This window comes from Sus scrofa, chromosome 12 (genome assembly GCF_054392235.1).
Source record: "Sus scrofa isolate SSC_HxYL_T2T_F1_AM1 chromosome 12, Sscrofa_HxYL_maternal_Yorkshire_Landrace_v2.0, whole genome shotgun sequence".
Classification (NCBI taxonomy): Eukaryota; Metazoa; Chordata; class Mammalia; order Artiodactyla; family Suidae; genus Sus; species Sus scrofa.
The window spans coordinates 47,858,004-47,877,460 of NC_139394.1; the positions used below are offsets into that span (position 1 = coordinate 47,858,004).

At 39.1% G+C, this 19,457-nt stretch overlaps 1 protein-coding gene across 22 annotated transcripts in view; it reads right to left on the minus strand.

Annotated features, from left to right (window-relative positions):
• Nucleotides 1-19,457, minus strand: part of NF1 (neurofibromin 1) — a 267,698-nt gene that overhangs the window by 19,305 nt on the left and 228,936 nt on the right. For 19 of the 22 annotated variants that reach the window (XM_084985250.1, XM_084985245.1, XM_021067460.2 and 16 more), the window contains 9 exons: nucleotides 18,049-18,189; nucleotides 13,951-14,077; nucleotides 10,942-11,073; nucleotides 9,779-9,914; nucleotides 7,396-7,553; nucleotides 2,941-3,063; nucleotides 2,301-2,428; nucleotides 2,053-2,153; nucleotides 317-459 (listed from right to left, as the gene is read on the minus strand). In XM_084985250.1, coding sequence (XP_084841376.1) covers nucleotides 317-459; nucleotides 2,053-2,153; nucleotides 2,301-2,428; nucleotides 2,941-3,063; nucleotides 7,396-7,553; nucleotides 9,779-9,914; nucleotides 10,942-11,073; nucleotides 13,951-14,077; nucleotides 18,049-18,189 — 1,189 coding nt within the window. The remainder of the gene's footprint in view (nucleotides 1-316; nucleotides 460-2,052; nucleotides 2,154-2,300; nucleotides 2,429-2,940; nucleotides 3,064-7,395; nucleotides 7,554-9,778; nucleotides 9,915-10,941; nucleotides 11,074-13,950; nucleotides 14,078-18,048; nucleotides 18,190-19,457) is intronic. The other 3 variants (XM_084985253.1, XM_084985252.1, XM_084985249.1) reach the window with 1 other exon arrangement.

Consider the following 19,457-nt stretch of genomic DNA (forward strand, 5'->3'; position numbering starts at 1 on the left):
AGCATGATACACCTTTAATCTTAACCGAAATGTTACATGGCTGATGATACATAAAACCTACATGCACAATGAAAACATTTTTTTTTTAGAATGAGTGTTAAAGTAGACTAAAACTCACTGTATAAAACCGTGTCTTAGTTAAAAAGTAATCAATCAGCTACTGCACTTAACACATAATTAAGAGTCAGATAATGGCATATAGAGAGAGGTATGAACAAGCTTATTCCTTTATAAGGAACTCTTCAGCCAGTGTATTCTTTAACAGCACACACGTTTCAAGTTCATCAACCATCCTCCTCCAGATACTTTTATTTACTTTGCAGGTAAGATGTTTGGTACTGTGGTGGGGATTCTTCATGGTATACCACACTCTGCACAATTCCATGGATCGGATTTAACAAATTTGGATCTTGGCACAATGACAACAGGGTGTTGATTTTAGAGTCCAACAAATTGTGTCTAAAAAAAAAAATGTCAAAAGAGGAACATTTTAAAGGAAAAGTGAACGAAAATATATATTGGAAAACATATATTCCCTTGAACAGGGTGATAAAAATGAAGGACGATGAGTGCTTTTATTTAATTATTTTTTTGTCTTCTTAGCTATTTCTTGGGCCGCTCCCGCGGCATATGGAGATTTCCCAGGCTAGGGGTCGAATCAGAGCTGTAGCCACCGGCCTACACCAGAGCCACAGCAACACGGGATCCAAGCCGAGTCTGCAACCTACACCACAGCTCACGGCAACGCGGGATCCGGGATCGTTAACCCACTGAGCAAGGGCAGGGACCAAACCCGCAACCTCATGGTTCCTAGTCGGATTCATTAACTACTGTGCCACGACGGGAACTCCATGATGAGTGCTTTTTACTTTCTGGTGCTTTTCTAAATTTTCTATAATGAATATGTGTGTTGTTTGCTTTTTTGGTTCATCTTTTGTGTTTAAGTCATCAGAGAAAACTTGGTAAAACAACCAACTAGTACTGTTATATAACTATGTTTAACTACACATGGTATTGCTCAAGACAAGGCTGGCTTCTGCCTGCCACTGGGCATGCTTTGGGACCACTTTTTCTGCTGATTATTATGTACCCCGGAGTTTAAATTTAATATCAATCAGTGTTTAATAAGTGCTCAATCGGATTGAATAAGGAGAGCAAAATAAGTTTGGAAGGGGTGGAACATATTTTCCAATTCAAACTTATGAGGAAATTCACTATTTCTAACTCTGCTATACTCCATTAATAAAAAGAATCAAGGGCCGGTTACAGAAAATTCTGAAATTTACCATTTCTTTATTTTTGTTTACTCTAAGTAAGAGTAAACAAAACTAAGCAAATGATACCACATAGACAGCTTAGATCAGGAACAATGCTTCCCAAATTTCTTTGGGTGACTTAGATTTGAACATTTTAAGGTTAGTAAGAGCTCAGTGCTTAAGGGAGAATAAAATTCACCTCCCAAATAAGAGGTCAATTTTGTTTTCACTTATCTGCGGATAAAAACAAAAGCTCTACTGAAAAATAATCCAGAACAGGTATGCTGATTTAAATACAGCAGTCTAAGGAGCTTCTGTTGTGGCTCAGTGGTTAATGAATCCGACTAGGAACCATGAGGTTGCAGGTTTGATCCCTGGCCTCGCTCAGTGGGTTAAGGATCTGGCATTGCCATGGGCAGTGGTATAGGTCAGCAGCTGTGGCTCCAATTCAATCCCTAGCCTGGGAACCTCCATATGCCGGCAAGTGTGACTCTAAAAATAAATAAATGAATACAGCAGTCTAACCATTTTCTCCTAAGTGAGGAAATGGACAGTGCTCATCACAACGAACAGCATAAGTAAATCAAAAGATAAAAAAATGTTTTTCCTAATCAACAGGCCCAAACTAGTCTTAGGGCCCATTAAACCCACTGTCTCTAAGCTCAAATCCTGACAACACTCCCTCACATTCTCTCCACAACCAGTGAACGCTGCTGCGTGATACCATCCCTAAGCTTTTATGAAATATTCGACCTCAAGACAGATACAAAAGTTAAACACAAGTGGGGATACTTACACAACAGGAAAAACTTTGGGGAAAACAACACTGGCTTCTGCTAAATATTCATAAAGAATTCGTTGATCAAACTCATCTGTGGTGTATTTTACCAGGGTAGCCTGCAAAAGAAAACCAAAACTATTTTATTTTGTGGCTGAATTGTCTGTTACCTGTTGTGGTGAGAAGCAGAAGAGGGCCTTTTCGTGTTTTTATGATATTTAAGTAGATTGGGGGAAAAAAACCCTACAAAAAGCAAAAAATCTTACCAGAACAGTAAGAAGAAGGGCTTGGATCTTCGGATCAGTGAGTACTTCTTCATCTAGGAGAACATTTGATTCAGACACTGAAACTTTACGTAAATGTGGATGTTGTGATGAGGAAATCCTCTGAGTTTCTGCAGTAAGATATGGATTAACACAATCAGCTGCATTTACCAAATGTAACACACTAGATACTACTTCACCTAATATATTTTAATGTCACTTCTAAAATTCAATAGCTTTGAAATAGACACTTAGAATATCAACATAAACATCATACAAAATTACTATTCACCTATACAGAAGTTCTGGCCAGCTGTTTACAATGCTGTATATTTCATATGTAGGATTACTTTCTATACAGGTTTCAGGATATTGCTCATTTTAAGGACTGTATAGCTTATCTTCTGAAAAAGAGCAAATGTTTCTGTATTTTATCCTAATGATACTAAGAAATGGCTGCAAAGCAAATAAGGCTTTAATGTACTCTCCCATCTTACTTTTTTCTTTTCCCCCAAGATTTTTTTTTAAATTTTTTAAAGTTTTATTGAAGTATAACTGATTTACAATGTTGTGATAATTTCTGCTGTACAAGAGAGTGCCACCTTACTTTCAATGATCTAGATTAATTAACTTTGTTTCTCACCCATTTCATAATCAGTTTCTGCTACTCTCCTCATTTTGGGGGGTGTTGTGATCCCTGATTCCATTTCTTGCCTTTTAGGAGCCTTTGTGTCTGATATCAAGTGATCAAAACTTTTCCTTGTTCCTATAAACGAAAGTTACAGAATATGGAAGTTCATTAATCACCGTGTCGTGAACAGAAATATACTAAAAAGAAAATGTTTGGGCATCAAGTGTTTAGGTTTTCACTTAAGGACCCAAAGAAAACTCAAACATATCCCTGAGGCATAGTTTCTCTCCTCTCCATTTTTCTTCATCTTCTCAAGGAATTTTGGCCACATAGCTGTTCCATTTCAGGACAGGATGTGACTTATTGGTCCAAATTAAATTGAGATTATAGTCACTACACTGGAAGTAAACCAAACGCCACCAACAAGTAAAACATTCAATAATAAATACAGAGATATGTGCTGTTTAGTAGCAAAGATGCCTGAACTATGTCTGAACAGCCTTTTTTCAATTTAAGGCGTTTTTGCTGGCGCCAAGAATGGGGCATTAACGTATGAAGAATTTCCAAACACAGGCAAAATCAAAGTCTGATTTTAGTTCTTCAGGCTTTGAATAAAGGATTTGCTTGCCTGAAGTACTAAATAATAGATATACTGGGAGATGCTTCAAAAATAGCAAGCAGTACCATCTTCCATTTGGCTTTGAGTTTCTCTAATAATGTATTACACTAGTGTTAAATACCTTTCTCTTATTTAAAGTAAAAGTATTGAAATTGGATTATTTGGAACTTATATATTTCTGTTCTTTGTATTCCAAGAACATCTTTTATTCTTCTTGGTGTAGCTCTAAGAACAAATCTGGAATACTTTTGACTGCATTGTTATTATCATAATAATTATTATTGTTATTATTTTCTTTTTATAGCTGCACCTGCCAGGGGTCCCTGGGCCAAGGGTAGAATCAGAGCTGCAGCTGGGGCACACTGGATATGAGCCGCATCTTCGACCTATGCCACAATGGCAACGACGGATCCTTAACCCACTGAGCGAAGTCAGGGATCAAACCCATATCCTCACAGAGTCAATGCTGGGTCCTAACCTGATGAGCCACAAAAGGAACTCCCTTGACAGAATTATTTTTTATTTTTTAATTTTTATTATTTTTTGTCTTTTTGCTATTTCTTGGGCCACTCCTGCGGCACATGGAGAGTCCCAGGCTAGGGGTCTAATCGGAGCCGTAGCCACCAGCCTACGCCAGAGCCACAGCAACGCAGGATCGTTAACCCACTGAGCAAGGGCAGGGACCGAACCCGCAACCTCATGGTTCCTAGTCAGATTCGTTAACCACTGCGCCACGACGGGAACTCCGAAATTATTTTTTAAAAGCCAGAACTGAAGTCAATATAAATGACTGACACCTGAAACCTGAACACTTACAAAGTTCTATTGATCTCAAGTTTGTCTGTTTGTTTGTTTGGGCTTGTCTGTGGCATGAGGAAATTCCTGGACCAGAAGTCAAACTCAAGCCACAGTAGTGACCCAAACCGCTGCTATGACATCGCCAGATCCTTAACCTGCTATATACCACATGGGAACTCCAAACCTCAAGTTTTAATACTAATAAATATTCAAAATAGTCATAAATATGAAGGTCAAATAATTTAACAGACCAAAAGGATCTAGTCCAAACTCCTCGTTTCGTGTACCTGTAAACTGAGAACGTCAGGAGCAGTTAAGTGATTAGCCTGAAGCTGCATGGCTAGGGATCTGGTTAGTGACTAGATTTAAAATAATAAATGTCCTAAAAACCAATTCATGTTTCCATACTGTGTGAGATCAGGACACCAGGACACCACTCTCTACATTTCGTTTTCCTACCTTGCTCACTCTTTTCTTTTTCTTTTTTGGCCATGCCCTCTGCATTCAGAAGTTCCAGGGCCAGGGACCGAACCCAAGCCACGGCTGTGACCTAAGTCACAGCAGTGACAATGCCAGATCCTTAACTCTGTGCGCCATCAAAGGAACTCCTTCTCATTCCTCCTTTCTACTTTACTCTCTTCTCTGCATTCTTGCTCACAGATCTCCTTCCACTCCCATAGCTTCAGCTGTCTATGAGCTAATCGATTTTAAATGTGCCACTTATCCACTTCTCTCCTGAACTCCAGGTTTAAGTTTTCACTTATGTCTTAGATAGACACTCCTAGAATCCTGAAGGGCTCTCGAATATAGTATCAACCAACCTAAATTTATCTTTTACTATAAATATATGAGTCCTGTGCTCTGAATGGACTCACTAACAAGACAGTTTTTGAAGTTAGAAACTTTTGACATCTTGAATAGCCTTCTCCCTTCCCGGTTGGCCCAAACAGTCAGGCACTAAGTCCCAAACCTGATTCCCTTTCTCCCATCTCCCACTGATCCTGCCTTAGTGCAGGCATACATCATTTTTTGTTCAGATTGTTCCATCAATCTCTTATACGATTCCCTTGGTGAAAATTCTTCCTATTTCTCCACATTGTAGCCAAAAAAGATTTCCTAAAAATAAAATTTTGTGGAGTTCTGTGGCGCAGGGGGTTAAGGATCCAGCACTGCCACTACAGCAGCTTGGGTTGATTCCTAGCCTGGGAACTTCCATATGCTGCGGGCATGGCCAAATAAATAAATAAATAAATAAAATTTTGTAATGTTTGTCCCCTACTTAAAGATCCGAGCTGGATACATAATAAGGCTAAATCTCTTAAAACGGCACAAAGTCTCCCATGATCTCATTCCATTCCTTCTCTAGCCTCACTTCCTACCCAATTGCTTTTCCTGACTTTTTTTTTTCACATTAAAATTTTATAATACATTAATTTTTTATTACTCAGGGAGTTTTATTACATTTATAGTTGTACAACAATCATCACAACCAAATTTTATAGCATTTCCTGACTTCTTCATTCATGCTATTTCCTCTTTTAAATACATGCCTTCCTTACCCTGTGTCTACTTGGCAAGTGTGTATTAAATCTCCAATACTCAGTTCAAATATTACCTCTTCTCTGCAGTTTTTCCTAATTTTCCCAGATCCTCAGTTTCCTCTTATCAAGACATATTATTTAATGGCACCTGGAGATGCTATTGCGATTGTCTGATTATAAGTCTTAGCCACCAAACTATGAGCTCCTTCAGGGCAAAAACTGCAACTTTTTCATCTAGCATATGGGTTGAATGAATTCAATATTCCATTTTTAAGTTCTTCATTTACAACTTCCTGTGAAATCCAGAACTATAAAACACAAGTAACCAGGAAACCCCTAGAAGATTATTTGTGGCAAAATATAAATAGAAAGGAACTCAGACAAAAGGTGACAATCCTACGACTAGTAGTAATGATTAACATTTATGGTGTCAATTTCTTTCAAGGTTTACTGGCAGGTTATTTTATACTTGTTTGTTCATTGATTTCCTTATGAACACAAACACTTTCCTAATATCTAAAGATACTTAAAATATGCTTGCAAGGGTAACTGAAACCTACAGAGTCATTCACGTGCTGGCCAAGCATTCTGTTAACAGTGCAAACTTCAGCTGAAGTTTGTGTAAGAGCACCTTGCATTCAATCTGTGGTGAGGTGGGATCAGTGGACTCACTGTTTACTTCAGCTTCTGAAAAGGGAAAGGGTCTCACAGCATTTTAGATATCTTTCTCATGGACAAATGTCATTTTAACAGCAATTTTTTTGATTATTATTATTTTTTAAATTAAAGTATAGTTGATTTGCAATGTTGTGCCAATTTCTGCTGTACAGCATAACTGGGCAATTTTAACTTCTGAGGAGCATATCTTTTTTTTTTTGTTTTTTTTTTTTCTTTTTTGGTTGCCCCATGGCATATGGAGCCGCAAACTGTGACAACGCTGGATCCTTTAACCCACTGTGTTGGGCTGGGGATTGAACCTGTGTGCTGGTGATGCAGAGACACGGCTGATCCTGTTGTGCCACAGTGGGAATTCCCATATTTTCTTATGGTAACAAAAAAACACAGTGATTGAAAAATCTTACCTTTCATCTTTTAAAAGAAAAGATAGCAAATAGTATTATTACAGCTTCATAGTATATTGGGGTATTCTGTTCTCGGATGATAATCTGGGGAGACACGTTGTTAAAGGCCTTGTATCTGACTGCTTCCTTATATCTAATGTCTTTCCTACTCCCGTTTCTCTGCTGCCTGGCCAAGGCAGAAGAAAACACGGAAAGCCACAATATTTAAGAATCCCCAAAAACTTGTTTCAAGATCTCATACTTATTCCTCTATCTTAACTGATATGGCTTAACTGATCTATAAAACTCTCCTATAATTGGCATTGAAAACTTCGCTACATCAAAATTAGGAAATTTTGATAATCTTGAACAGCTTCAAATAATTTTCCAAGAGTGAAAGTATGAGACTATTTTAAAAAATAATTCTACATAATTTAGATAAACTAACCAAGTAACTTCTTTGTGTTTGCCTGAGAAGGCTGGCCCATGTCCAAGCTCATGGATTTCCTGGCTCGGGGACTGGTCTGGCCGGCAGTTGGATAGCTGGCTGCAAGGTACCCTTCAGAACCTTTGGGAGAGGACCATGGCTGATTCTCCTTTAGTGCCCTGAGAGATTGAAACAATTGAGAAGAATTAATAAACATGATGGTAAGTACAACCATTGTTTACCCTTACAATTGGCTGTCATACTTCCCAATGATAGCAATCAATTAATTTTAAAACTGCACTTTAAAAGTGCTTTAGGGTACAAACTCTTAATTTATTCCCAGGAAGTATCCACTGTCTTGCCATGACTTCTTTTTTTTTTTTTTTTTTTTTTTTTTTGTCTTTTTGTTGTTGTTGTTGTTGTTGCTATTTCTTGGGCCGCTCCCGCGGCATATGGAGGTTCCCAGGCTAGGGGTTGAATCGGAGCTGTAGCCACCGGCCTACGCCAGAGCCACAGCAACGAGGGATCCGAGCCGCGTCTGCAACCTACACCACAGCTCACGGCAACGCGGGATCGTTAACCCACTGAGCAAGGTCAGGGACCGAACCCGCAACCTCATGGTTCCTAGTCGGATTCGTTAACCACTGCGCCACGACGGGAACTCCTTGCCATGACTTCTTCTTTTTTTTTTTTTTTTTAATTATTATTTTCCCACTGTACAGCAAGGGGGTCAGGTCACCCTTAGATGTATACATTGCAGTTACAGTTTTTTCCCCCACCCTTTCTTCTGTTGCGACATGAGTATCTAGACATAGTTCTCAATGCTATTGCCATGACTTCTTATACATAGCAGATGCTCAACAAATGCTCAGCAGAATTGTACTGCATTGATTTTTTTTTTTTTTTTAAATCAGGGAAGATCAAGTTTAAATAGGCAATTGTGTCCTTGGTTTAAAAACTTTCTTTTTTTTTTTAATGGCTGCACCCACAGCATATGGAAGTTCTGAGGCCAGGGACTGAATCTGAGCCACAGCCACAACCTATGCCACAGCTGCAGCAATGCAAGATCCTTTAACCCACGACGCCAGGCCAGGATCAAACTGGCATCTCCACAGTGACCAAGCTGCGAGTCAGATTCTTAATCCGCTGAGCTATAGCAAGGACTCCCAAACTCACTTTCTCTTTTTCCATAACAAAAAAGATATAGCTCAAAGAAATACAATCATAGGAACGACCGAAGAATAAGACTATTGAAAATCAAGTATGCCTGGAAAGCTTCTGTATTCATCATTAACATCTCCGTTGGAAACTGTTGAGAGATTTTTATCAAAAAGCGGGTTGCTGATAAATTTAATTATATAAGCACCACAAATACAAAATTGTTTTTTCCTATGTTCAACACTGTACCTAAAACTTAAAGGCACCTGTGTTTTTGTTTTTGCTTTTTGTCTTTTTAGGGCCACACTCGGGGCATATGGAGGTTCTCAGGCTAGGGGTGGCATCAGAGCTGCAGCTGTAGGCCTACACCAGAGTCACAGCAACGCGGGATCTGAGCTGCATCTGCGACCTACACCACAGTTCACAGCAGCACTGGATCCTTAACCCACTGAGCAAGGCTGGGGATTCAACCCGTGTACTTATGGATACTAGTCAGGTTCATTACTGCTGAGCCACAACGGGAACTCTCAGGCACCTTTGTTTTATTGAAAATATAAAAAGAATCTCTAAATGATGCCATTTTCATGTAATTTCTCTTTTTTAGTGAAAAATATACTACCCAAAGCCACATTCAACAGTAGACATAATTTGATTATCTTATCATCTAAATGTGTACTATTGAAAACTGTTTTTTGGCTGTTTCCACAACATGTGGAAGTTTCTGGGCCAGGGATCAAATCCATGCCACAGCAGTGACCCGAGCCACTGTGTGACAACGCTGGATCATTAACCCTTTGCGCCACAAGGGAATTCCCAAAAACTTTTAAATAACTTTAGTGTAATATGAGTAAATGCAATAAATATGTTGGCATGTATATCTCTTTACAAGTGTGTATAGCCTAGTTTTTTAAATTATTAAGTATGTAATGTAGCCTATATTTCATGCTAGGTCTTCCTAGACCTTTTCCTGCAATCTGATATTTTCAAGATTATCTCTTCATTACTCAACTGATTTGTGCTTGAAAAGAGACAAACTAATGTTAACTAATTAGCACAATTATATTAGAAGCAGTTTCCTACTACTAACCCACATTTATAAAACAAGTTTTGATTTACAGTCTTCCTAGATTATCTTCAGATTCCTCTCTCTATTATTTTCTAGATCACTTTGCGGCCTGCCTCTATTAGCATGGAAAATTGAAACCTGATTATAATTACGTGCTTGTGGGAGAAGCAGTCCACTTACCTGTAGCTAGGGTCGCCATGATGAATGGGATATGTATCCATAGGAACATTTTCCATTGAAATATCAGTAAGAAGAAGAGACTTTCTGTGTTTTAGGCTACAGCGACTTCGAACCTCCTCAGACACTGTGAGTAAGGCTAAAACGAAGGAGAAGGAAGATTTAAAAATTTCATAAATCACAAATGTGACTTAAAATAGGATACACTTCTTACAAGCTCCTGAAGAGAATAACAGCTATTAAATGGGCATGTAAAGAGCCTTGCAAAGTAGGAAGTTTAAGGATACAAAATACTTAGGACAGACTTGTTTATTTTAAATGGTTTACAGTCTGTTTTGGAAGACTGTATGTAAACATGAACTATACAGAGAGATTTAAATAGCGCCTTATAATATGTTAAGTGCTTTAATGTACATTTGATCTCAACAAACACAAAAGGTAGGCAGGGCAGGATTATGAGCTCCATTTCTTAGATAAGGAAAAATACTTTTGATTTCAAATGAATGTGCCTAAGGTCAAATGATTCAAACAAAAAAGCTGCCACAAAATGAAGTCTGCTAAACTGGGAGTAAGCACTTTCCGCCAAAGGACTTTGTTCAAGAACTGGGTATCCGTAAGTGCTAAGCACTGCTGAACAGAGAAACACCAATCGGGTAAGGACCAACACGGACGTTGTGATGGAACGGTCGGGAGGGGCAGATGGTCTAGGAGAAACAAATGGTGTCAGGAACAAGTATTAAAGAGGCGTAAAGGTACTTCTATGAGATGGCAAGCAGATTAGCTTAAAATCGCCTATTCGTTTGGAGATGTAATAAAAAATTAGGCCTATGAAATTTAGAGAAAGAGGACAGAATCGGGAAGGCTGCTGAAGAACCCAGGATACTAGGCTGAGGGGTTTAGATTTCATGACAGACAACTGGGAGCCGAACAGTGTCTTGACCCAAAGATGACTAAGGGAACACTTTTCATATTTCAATGTAAATTCTTTAATAAGGAAATATGTTTTTGGCAAAACTTTCCAAATTTTAACCAATACCACAGGACCGCACCGTGAAATCTTTACCCTGCCAAGCAACCAGCCAAAGGACCCACAGGTATTTGTACCTTTTCTGTGGTCCTTAGATATAGATGTGGTAGGATTAATTTTGTCTATTTGGTGTTTTTACCTGCCAAGTAAGCCACGCTCTGTGTATTCACCTCAAATTTGTCACAGTTTCTATGTTTATTAACCAGAGTTAGTAGTGTATGCAAAATCCTGACTGTTCTTGCAACAATGGCAGGTGAAGGATGCCTGTATCCTATGAAAAAGAAAAACAGAGAAGACATTAATTCATTCTTGCAACAAGTATTGGTTGAATTCTTATTCTGTGACTAGCAACCGTCCAAGGAAAGAAAGTATATAAGAGATAAACGCTGCCTTCTGAGAAGAGCCATTTGGGAAGGTAAAACATACATATATAAATAATTAATTACATATAGGATTAAGCACCAAAAATGTGTAGAACAGAATAATGTTTCCTCAGGGAGAGGAAAGTGAGGAAATGCAGTAGTATTTCAGGTCTTCTATTCCTTAATGCAGCAAAGGAATTTTTTAAAATTATAGTTCACCTTGAGATATCCTTCAAAAATAGACTTCTATCGCTTAAACTTTTTTTACATCTTTCTCACACTTTATCTTTTGTTTTTAATTTTTTTTTTGTCTTTTTGCTATTTCTTTGGGCCGCTTCCGCGGCATATGGAGGTTCCCAGGCTAGGGGTTGAATAGGAGCTGTAGCCACCGGCCTACTCCAGAGCCACAGCAACGCGGGATCCGAGCCGCGTCTGCAACCTACACCACAGCTCACGGCAACGCCGGATCGTTAACCCACTGAGCAAGGGCAGGGACCGAACCCGCAACCTCATGGTTCCTAGTCGGATTCGTTAACCACTGCGCCACGACGGGAACGCCTTAATTTTTTAAATTACAGTTGATTTACAATGTTCTGTCAGTTTTTGCTGTAAATTATTTTTTAACCAGGAGAAATTATGATTTCTTTTCCTTTGACTTCTTAAATTTTTATTTTTGTTTTTAAAGTTAAAGTATATAGTTGATTTACAATGTGCCAATTTCTGTTGTACAGCAAAGTGACTCAGTCACACACACACACATTCTTTTTTAATATTCTTTTCCATCATGGTCTATCCCAGGAGATTGTGTATAGTTCCCTGTGCTGTACATAGGTCCTCCTTGCTTATCCATGCTAAATGTAACAGTTTGCATCTACCAACCCCGAACTCCCAGCCCATCCTACTCTCCCCCTCTTCCTCCTTGGCAATCACAATTCTGTTCTCTGTGAGTCTGCTTTTGTTTTGTAAATAGGTTCATTTGTGCCATATTTTAGATTCCCCACATAAATTATATCATATAGTATTTGCCTTTTTCTTTCTTTCTTTCTTTTTTTTTTTTTTTTTTTTTTGTCTTTTTAGGGCTGCTCCCACGTCACACAGAGGTTCCCAAGCTAGGGGTCTAATCGGAGCTACAGCTGCCAGCCCACACCACAGCCACAACAATGCCAGATCTGAGTCAAATCTGCGACCTACACCACAGCTCATGGCGATGCCTGATCCTTAACCCACTGAGCGAGGCCAGGGATTGAACCTGCAACTTCATGGTTCCTAGTCAGATTCGTTTCCTCTGCACCACAAAGGGAACTCCTGTCTTTCTCTTTCTGATCTACTTCGCTTAGTATAAGAATCTCTAGTTGCATACACTTCAATTTTTTTTTTTAACTAAGGAAAAAAGCCCTATGCTACAGGGAGTATATGCTCTCAGAGTCCAAATAATCAGGCTGATTGGAGGGTCAGCTTGATCTTTGGATAGCTTTTATTCGCTCCACTTAAAATAGGGGAACTGTACGTTGAAAATATCTGGTATTCTTTTAGAAATACAGTATATATAAGCTCTATCAAAACCCAGCTCCAATTCCTCTTTTTGGTATCCTGTAGTAAGTGTAGTATCTTTTGAACAATCCTATTCACTTTAGAGATTAAAACTGTCAGTATTTTTTGCAGAAATTTCATAAGGTGGTGAAATCAAATGTACACATTCACATTGGTGGGTGTATGTATATATATCAGATTAAAAACTGGGGGAACCTCCGCGAGCCCTCAGGCCTAACAATCACTTAAACTGATACAAAAGCATAGATTCAAGTCCTACACTGAGGGTCTAATTTTGGCCAAATCCACTGCTGCTTAAAACCACTGATTCATGCCAGCTCCTTTTCTCAAGCCATACTTTACATGGTTTTTGCTTCTGACTCACTCCCATATTCCCATCCTATTAACTGCAGTCTTGGGTCATGACTGCACTACATTAATGAACCAAAGCTAACACACAGTGACATCAGCAGTAGGGAGTAGAGTCAGCTTAGAGAGTGAAGGAGCTGGCTCTGAGGAACAACTGGAGATCAGCGCTCTAAGCAATACAGAAATGTGTGTGTGGGGTGAGGATGGGGTGCCAGAAAGGTGAGGTTTTTGAAGTAGGTAATAACAGGATTGGGTCAACAATATATTAGTAGCAAGTTAAGGAAATCAGTAATCAAATCTCTAACATAATATTTTCTAACATGAGCTACTTAAATAACATTTATTGATTTGCAGTCTGTGTTATTTTGATAATCAAAAAGGTACTTACACAGCATGAACTAATAAAACAGCTCTTAGAAAGTTCAGTACTTAGGCATTTTATAAGAATTAGTTCTTTTGCTTTTTGAAGGAACTCTGATATTTGACTAAACTCTATTTCCACTAATTTCTAAGTGGAAATTAAGCTCTATTAAAATACATATTGGACAAAACGTAACTCAATAAGATATACAGTTTGCATTTAAAGTAAGATATATGAGCCAAATTATTTCAAGCAATTATTTTAGTTACTTCTGGCTTTTTTTTCAAGGGCTGCGCCTATGGCATATGGAAGTTCCCAGGCTATGGGCTGAATCAGAGCTGTAGCTGCCGGCAACTACCACAGCCACAGCAATGCCAGATCCTTTAACCCACTGAGCGAGGCCAGGGATCAGACCCGCATCCTCATGGATACTAGTCAGGTTCTTAACCTTTTGAGCCATGATGGGAACTCCACTTCTGGCTTCTTGATACCATTTTATAATAATATTCTGACACAAGGCTTCTACCTTTTAGGAGGTGTCCAACCAGTGCGAAGTTAAAGTTAGAGTTGAAATTGAGTCCAACAAAATGATCCATTTGCTTGCAGTGCCATTCCAGAGGATTCCGGATTGCCATAAACACTTCCTCTGGACTCTATTAAAAAATAATCATGAGATGGTTGATGGGGTTCATACAGGAACTTTCCTTAAAGGATCACATATTGGCTTTTTACTGTGTTCAATAGCTATGACAAGGCAAATAATCCTTTCAAGTTGACAGAAATTATTTTCAAAAGACTACAGAAAACCACAGAACATTTAAGGTACTACAAATAAATCAGAATAAGGTAGTCAACTAAGTAAATAATAAGACGATGGAAGATAAAACAGCTCTGATTTACAATACAAAATAAATACTATCAATTTATATTGTGGTGACTTTTGTTTTCTTTTTTGGCCTCCCTGCGGTATATGGAGTTCCTAGGCCAGGGATCAGATCAGAGCCACAGCCTCCACCGAAGCAACACCTGATCCTTAACCCACTGTGCCGGCCTGGGGATGGAACCTGAGTCTCAGTGCTCCTAAGATGCTGCCGATCCTGTTGCACCACAGTGGGAACTCCCCTGGCAACTTTTTAAAAGTTATAATTACTGTTTTTTAAATAAGACCGTTCACTGAATTGGAGCTGACACTTTGTGTACTACGGTGACTGAAAATTTAAGAGAAGGAAGAGTGCCTGCTATATACAATGTTAGCTGCATTATTGTATTCAAACCTTAAAGCATTCTAAGAAGTAGGCATTACCTTCATTTTACAGATTCACTCATTCATTTACTTATCAAATACTTATTATAAGTTTTTGATGTTCCAGGCATGGTTTTAGGCTCTGCAAATTTGTCAGTGAACTAAACAGCCTGGCAGTACCTGTCATGGTGCAGCGTAAACGAATTAGACTAGGAACCATGAGGTTGTGGGTTCGATCCCCGGCCTTGCTCAGTGGGTTAAGGATCCGGCATTGCTGTGAGCTGTGGTGTAGGTCACAGATGCAGCTCGGATCTGGCATTGCTGTGGCTGTGGCATAGGCCAGCAGGTGTAGCTCCAATTTGACCCCTAGCCTGGGAACCTCCATATGCCATGGGTGCAGCCCTTAAAAAAAAAAAAAAAAAAAAACCAAACAAACAAAAAAACAACTTACTTGCCTAGTGGATTTTATATTCTTTTTCTTTTTTTGGCTTTTTAGGGACACACCCATGGCATATGGAAGTTCCTAGGCTACGGGTTTAATCACAACTGCAGCTGCTGGTCACAGCCACAGCCACAACCACAGCCACTCCAGATCTGAACCACATCTGCGACCTACACTGGATTCTTTATCCACTGAGTGAGGCCAGATAGCGAGCCCGAGTCCTCATGAATACTAAGTCAGGTTTGTTACCATTGAACCACAGTGTGAACTCCCTGGATTTTACATTCCAGTGTGAGAAAACAAGAAAATTGAATCTCAAAAATGCCATGTAGGGAGTTCCCGTCGTGGCGCAGTGGTTAACGAATCCGACTAGGAACCATGAGGTTGCGGGTTCAGTCCCTGACCTTGCTCAGTGGGTTAAGGATCCGGCGTTGCCGTGAGCTGTGGTGTAGGTTGCAGACGCGGCTCGGATCCCGCGTTGCTGTGCCTCTGGCGTAGGCCGGTGGCTACAGCTCCGATTCAACCCCTAACCTGGGAACCTCCATATGCCGCGGGAGCAGCCCAAGAAATAGCAACAACAACAACAACAACAACAAAAGACAAAAAGACAAAAGACAAAAAAAAAAAAAAAAAAAAAAAAATGCTATGTAATCTGCCCACTAAATTAAGGTTTAGTGTTTCCTATAGTGTGATTCCAGGTATACTGCTTTAAAGTCACTGATGATCCTTGTTTAAAGGTGAAAAGTACTAGATTCCATCTCAGAATCATGTGAGGTGAGTAAGGCCCAGGAATCTGCAATTCTTTCTTTAAAAAAGAAGCTCACTGATTCCTTTATGCACAGAGGGTTTTTAGAGCAAAAACTCAGTGTTTATAGAGTCATGTTCAGGTCTTTCTGAACTATCTTAAAGAAAAGCATGAGTATATAAAATAAACGTAGACAGATGTTTAGAGCAGCCTTTTTTTTTTTTTTTTGCTTTTAGGGCCGCATATGGAAGTTTCCAGGCTAGGGGTCGAATCGCAGCTACAGCGGCCAGCCTATGCCACAGCCAAGGCAACACGGGATCTGAGTCACGTCTGCAACCTACACCACAGCTCACGGCAATGCCAGATCCCCAACCCGCTAAGCGAGGCCAGGGATCAAACCCACATTCTCATGGATACTAGTTGGCTTCATTTCCACTGCCCTACAATGGGAACTCCTAGAGCAGCACTGTTTATAACAGAAAAGATGACAAATCAAATGTTCATTAATTGGGCAAAAGGTTTAATAAATTGTGGTTCATGCATAATGTAAAATATTCTGCAGCCATGATAAAGAATTAAGCACACACACACATGTAAATGTGTGTGTATGCATGCATAATGTATGTATGTGTAGACACACACAAAGATGGCCCTTTTACATTGTTAAAATAAAAAAGCATGTTGCAGAATACTATGTGTATACATGTTATATAAAGTACTAACCTACTATATGTTCAATTTATATAGACTGTTCAGCTTCACTGAGATATAACTGACAAAATTGTTAAGATATTTAAAGTGTGCAACATGATGATTTGTTATACATATACATTGTGAAAGGAACCCCTATTAAGTTAATAAACGCACCCATCACCTCACATATTTACAGCTCCTCCCTCCTTTTTGGTGAGAACACTTAAATTCTCTTCTCTAAGCAAATTTCAATTACACAGTACAGTGCTGTCAACTAGCATCATTAGATATACACTAGATTCTCAGACCTTATCCATCTTTCATTCTAGAGACTTCTAACAAGCTTTATTAACTAATTCCTAGTTTCCTGGGGCACTGGAGTCAGTATTAGCTAATGGGCTATTTTGGCAACAAAAAATTCCTAGACAAACACTTCATTTACAAGTATTCTTATTTTCATACAAGTGGCCAATAGCTAGTTATCTGTCTGACCACCGTGGTCCTAAGACCACCCCAGAAAAGGGCAATGGGCATTAGGAAAGAAGGGTTCGGTCTCAAATCAGATGTCTAAACATGAACATATTACTTGACTTCCTTCTTCTTTTCTATTTTGTAACATGGAGATGACTTATAAACTTCAAGGCAGCTTCTATCTCTAAAATTTTGTTTCCACAATTCCCAGGACCCCAGCTGCCCTGGGTCTACATTACATCCAGCAGACTGAACAAATAGACTAGGTCTCCTCACACTTTAAACCATGCTCTGGTTCTGTGTCTTTCTACCCACAAGCTCTGTTAATTTTACTTCAAGAATATTTCTTGTTATATACACATATCTATCTTAAAATTCCTCTCTTTTCTCCGAGACTCCTCTCATTTTTTTTCCTCCAAAGACAAAATACAATTTCTTCCTGTTGTATTCCCTCTACTATAGTCTGTGAACCAAAATCCAACCTCAATCAAGGCTGATAAATGTTAAGAGGGGTGGTGATGGCATGTTTTAAAGGGGGATTAAGGAAACAAAAAGCTAGTACAATTATGTATCCAAAAGTTTCCTTTAGACTCTCTGAATATCTTCTCTGCTTCTAATTATACCTATTTTTCATTAAGTAAGCTTATTTTTAGAGTATTCATATACGAAGTGAGATGGGGGTGGAGAATGCTGATCTTTACCTTTGATTATGAAATTACAACAAACAAATGTACAGTGCACAGTATAACCTAGGATGGCACAGGGCCTAGCACAGTACCTATTATTACTACTCAGGATTTTTACCCTTATTCTGTTTACTAACCTTGGGCAAATACTGTTTTCTGCTATTTTAATACAGAAAATACGTAAAATTTAAACTTTTTATGATCTGGTAAGGAACTATACTCATAATAAGCTGCACTACAGAAATTCATATTTAAGTTATGGACCTAGCTGATTTTAAACAACAACAAGAGGGAGGAGTTCTAAATGTGTGCAATTTAGGGACAGCCATTAAAAGTTCATTCACCTTGTCATTGAATATCCGGAGACTGTCTAAAGTGTGCAGATTTTGTTCTAGAAGTGCGGTGCCTGCTGAGTACAAGTTGACCTCATCAAGCTGCAGCACGGCCACTGCTACCCAAAAGAGGGCTTTGTGCAGAGGGGAGTCCTGGCAAGGGAGACACACTCCAGGTTAGCGAGATGAACCACAAACAGTCTCATCAAAACATAACACATATAAAATAAATCACTTATCCCCCCAATTATGCATGTTTCCTCTTCAGCAAAAAGTACATATATGGGTAAGCTCCTCCTCTAATCCAAGTGTGTAAAGAAAGACACTGTTAGTCAGGCTGAGAATCATGGCATCTCCTTTGATGGCTCCCTATTTTTTGATTCTAAAATCTGGTCACCAAGTCTTGTTGATTCTTCCAAAGTAGTCTCTTTTGCATCTGCATGTTGCTAACAACACTCTTCTGTGCCAACAACTCTAAATTCTGTGGATTCTTTCTACCTTCAGTTTCTCCCTACTCCAATCCACTGCGCACACTACCCGACCAGAGCAACCTGCCTAAGCCTGCCTTTGTCCTATTACTTATCTGCTTGAAAACATATAGGTACATTTCCAAGCTCCTCTTCTGAGGAATGTTGGAGGTTAGATTAGTTGTATCCAATCTTTACCATCTGCCCTCTCACTATTCTCCTGAAAAGTTTCTCTGTAACAACTACAACGGTCTACCCACTGTCCCTCCACTACCCCAGCATTCTTGTCTAATGGACAGCTGTGCACTTGCTGCTTAAGGGCTTTTCCCCTTTCTCTATACCAAACCCTACCTATCTCTTTAACTTGAGTTTAAACTCTATCCCTTTAACTTTCTTGTTTCTCTTACCAGTACCGTCATACCTTGCTGCTCTGAATCAAAACTATTTTTTGGGGGGAACCCTTATTTAGCAGTGTGGTAAATAGGAAAACACACAGGCTTTGGAGTCAGACACCTTGGATTAGAATCACGTTCTCTGTCTTTCATTAGGTATTTAATTTTGGACAAGTTACTTAGCCCTTCTGAGCCTCTTTAATTTGTATGTTGAAGATAAGAGAACTTATTTGTACAATTTAGGATTAAAATGTTCATACAACATATAATTCAATACCAGGAACATACAGATATGTCTTTTCCTGTAATCGCTCTCAAATCTGACATATGTCAATTTACAGAATACAGCTTTAGAGTTGGAAGAGAACACTACATCATCATCTAGTCCATTTTACTCATTTTATTTATGTGAAATATGATGTCCAGATATGTTAACGACCTGCTTGAGCTTGGACTATCCTACACGGTGGCTGTTTCAGCTTGTTCCTTTTAAACAGTATCTTCACCCTTTTGATCTTCAGGTATACTTTACCCAGCTTTACCTTTCTCTGTAATAATGGTT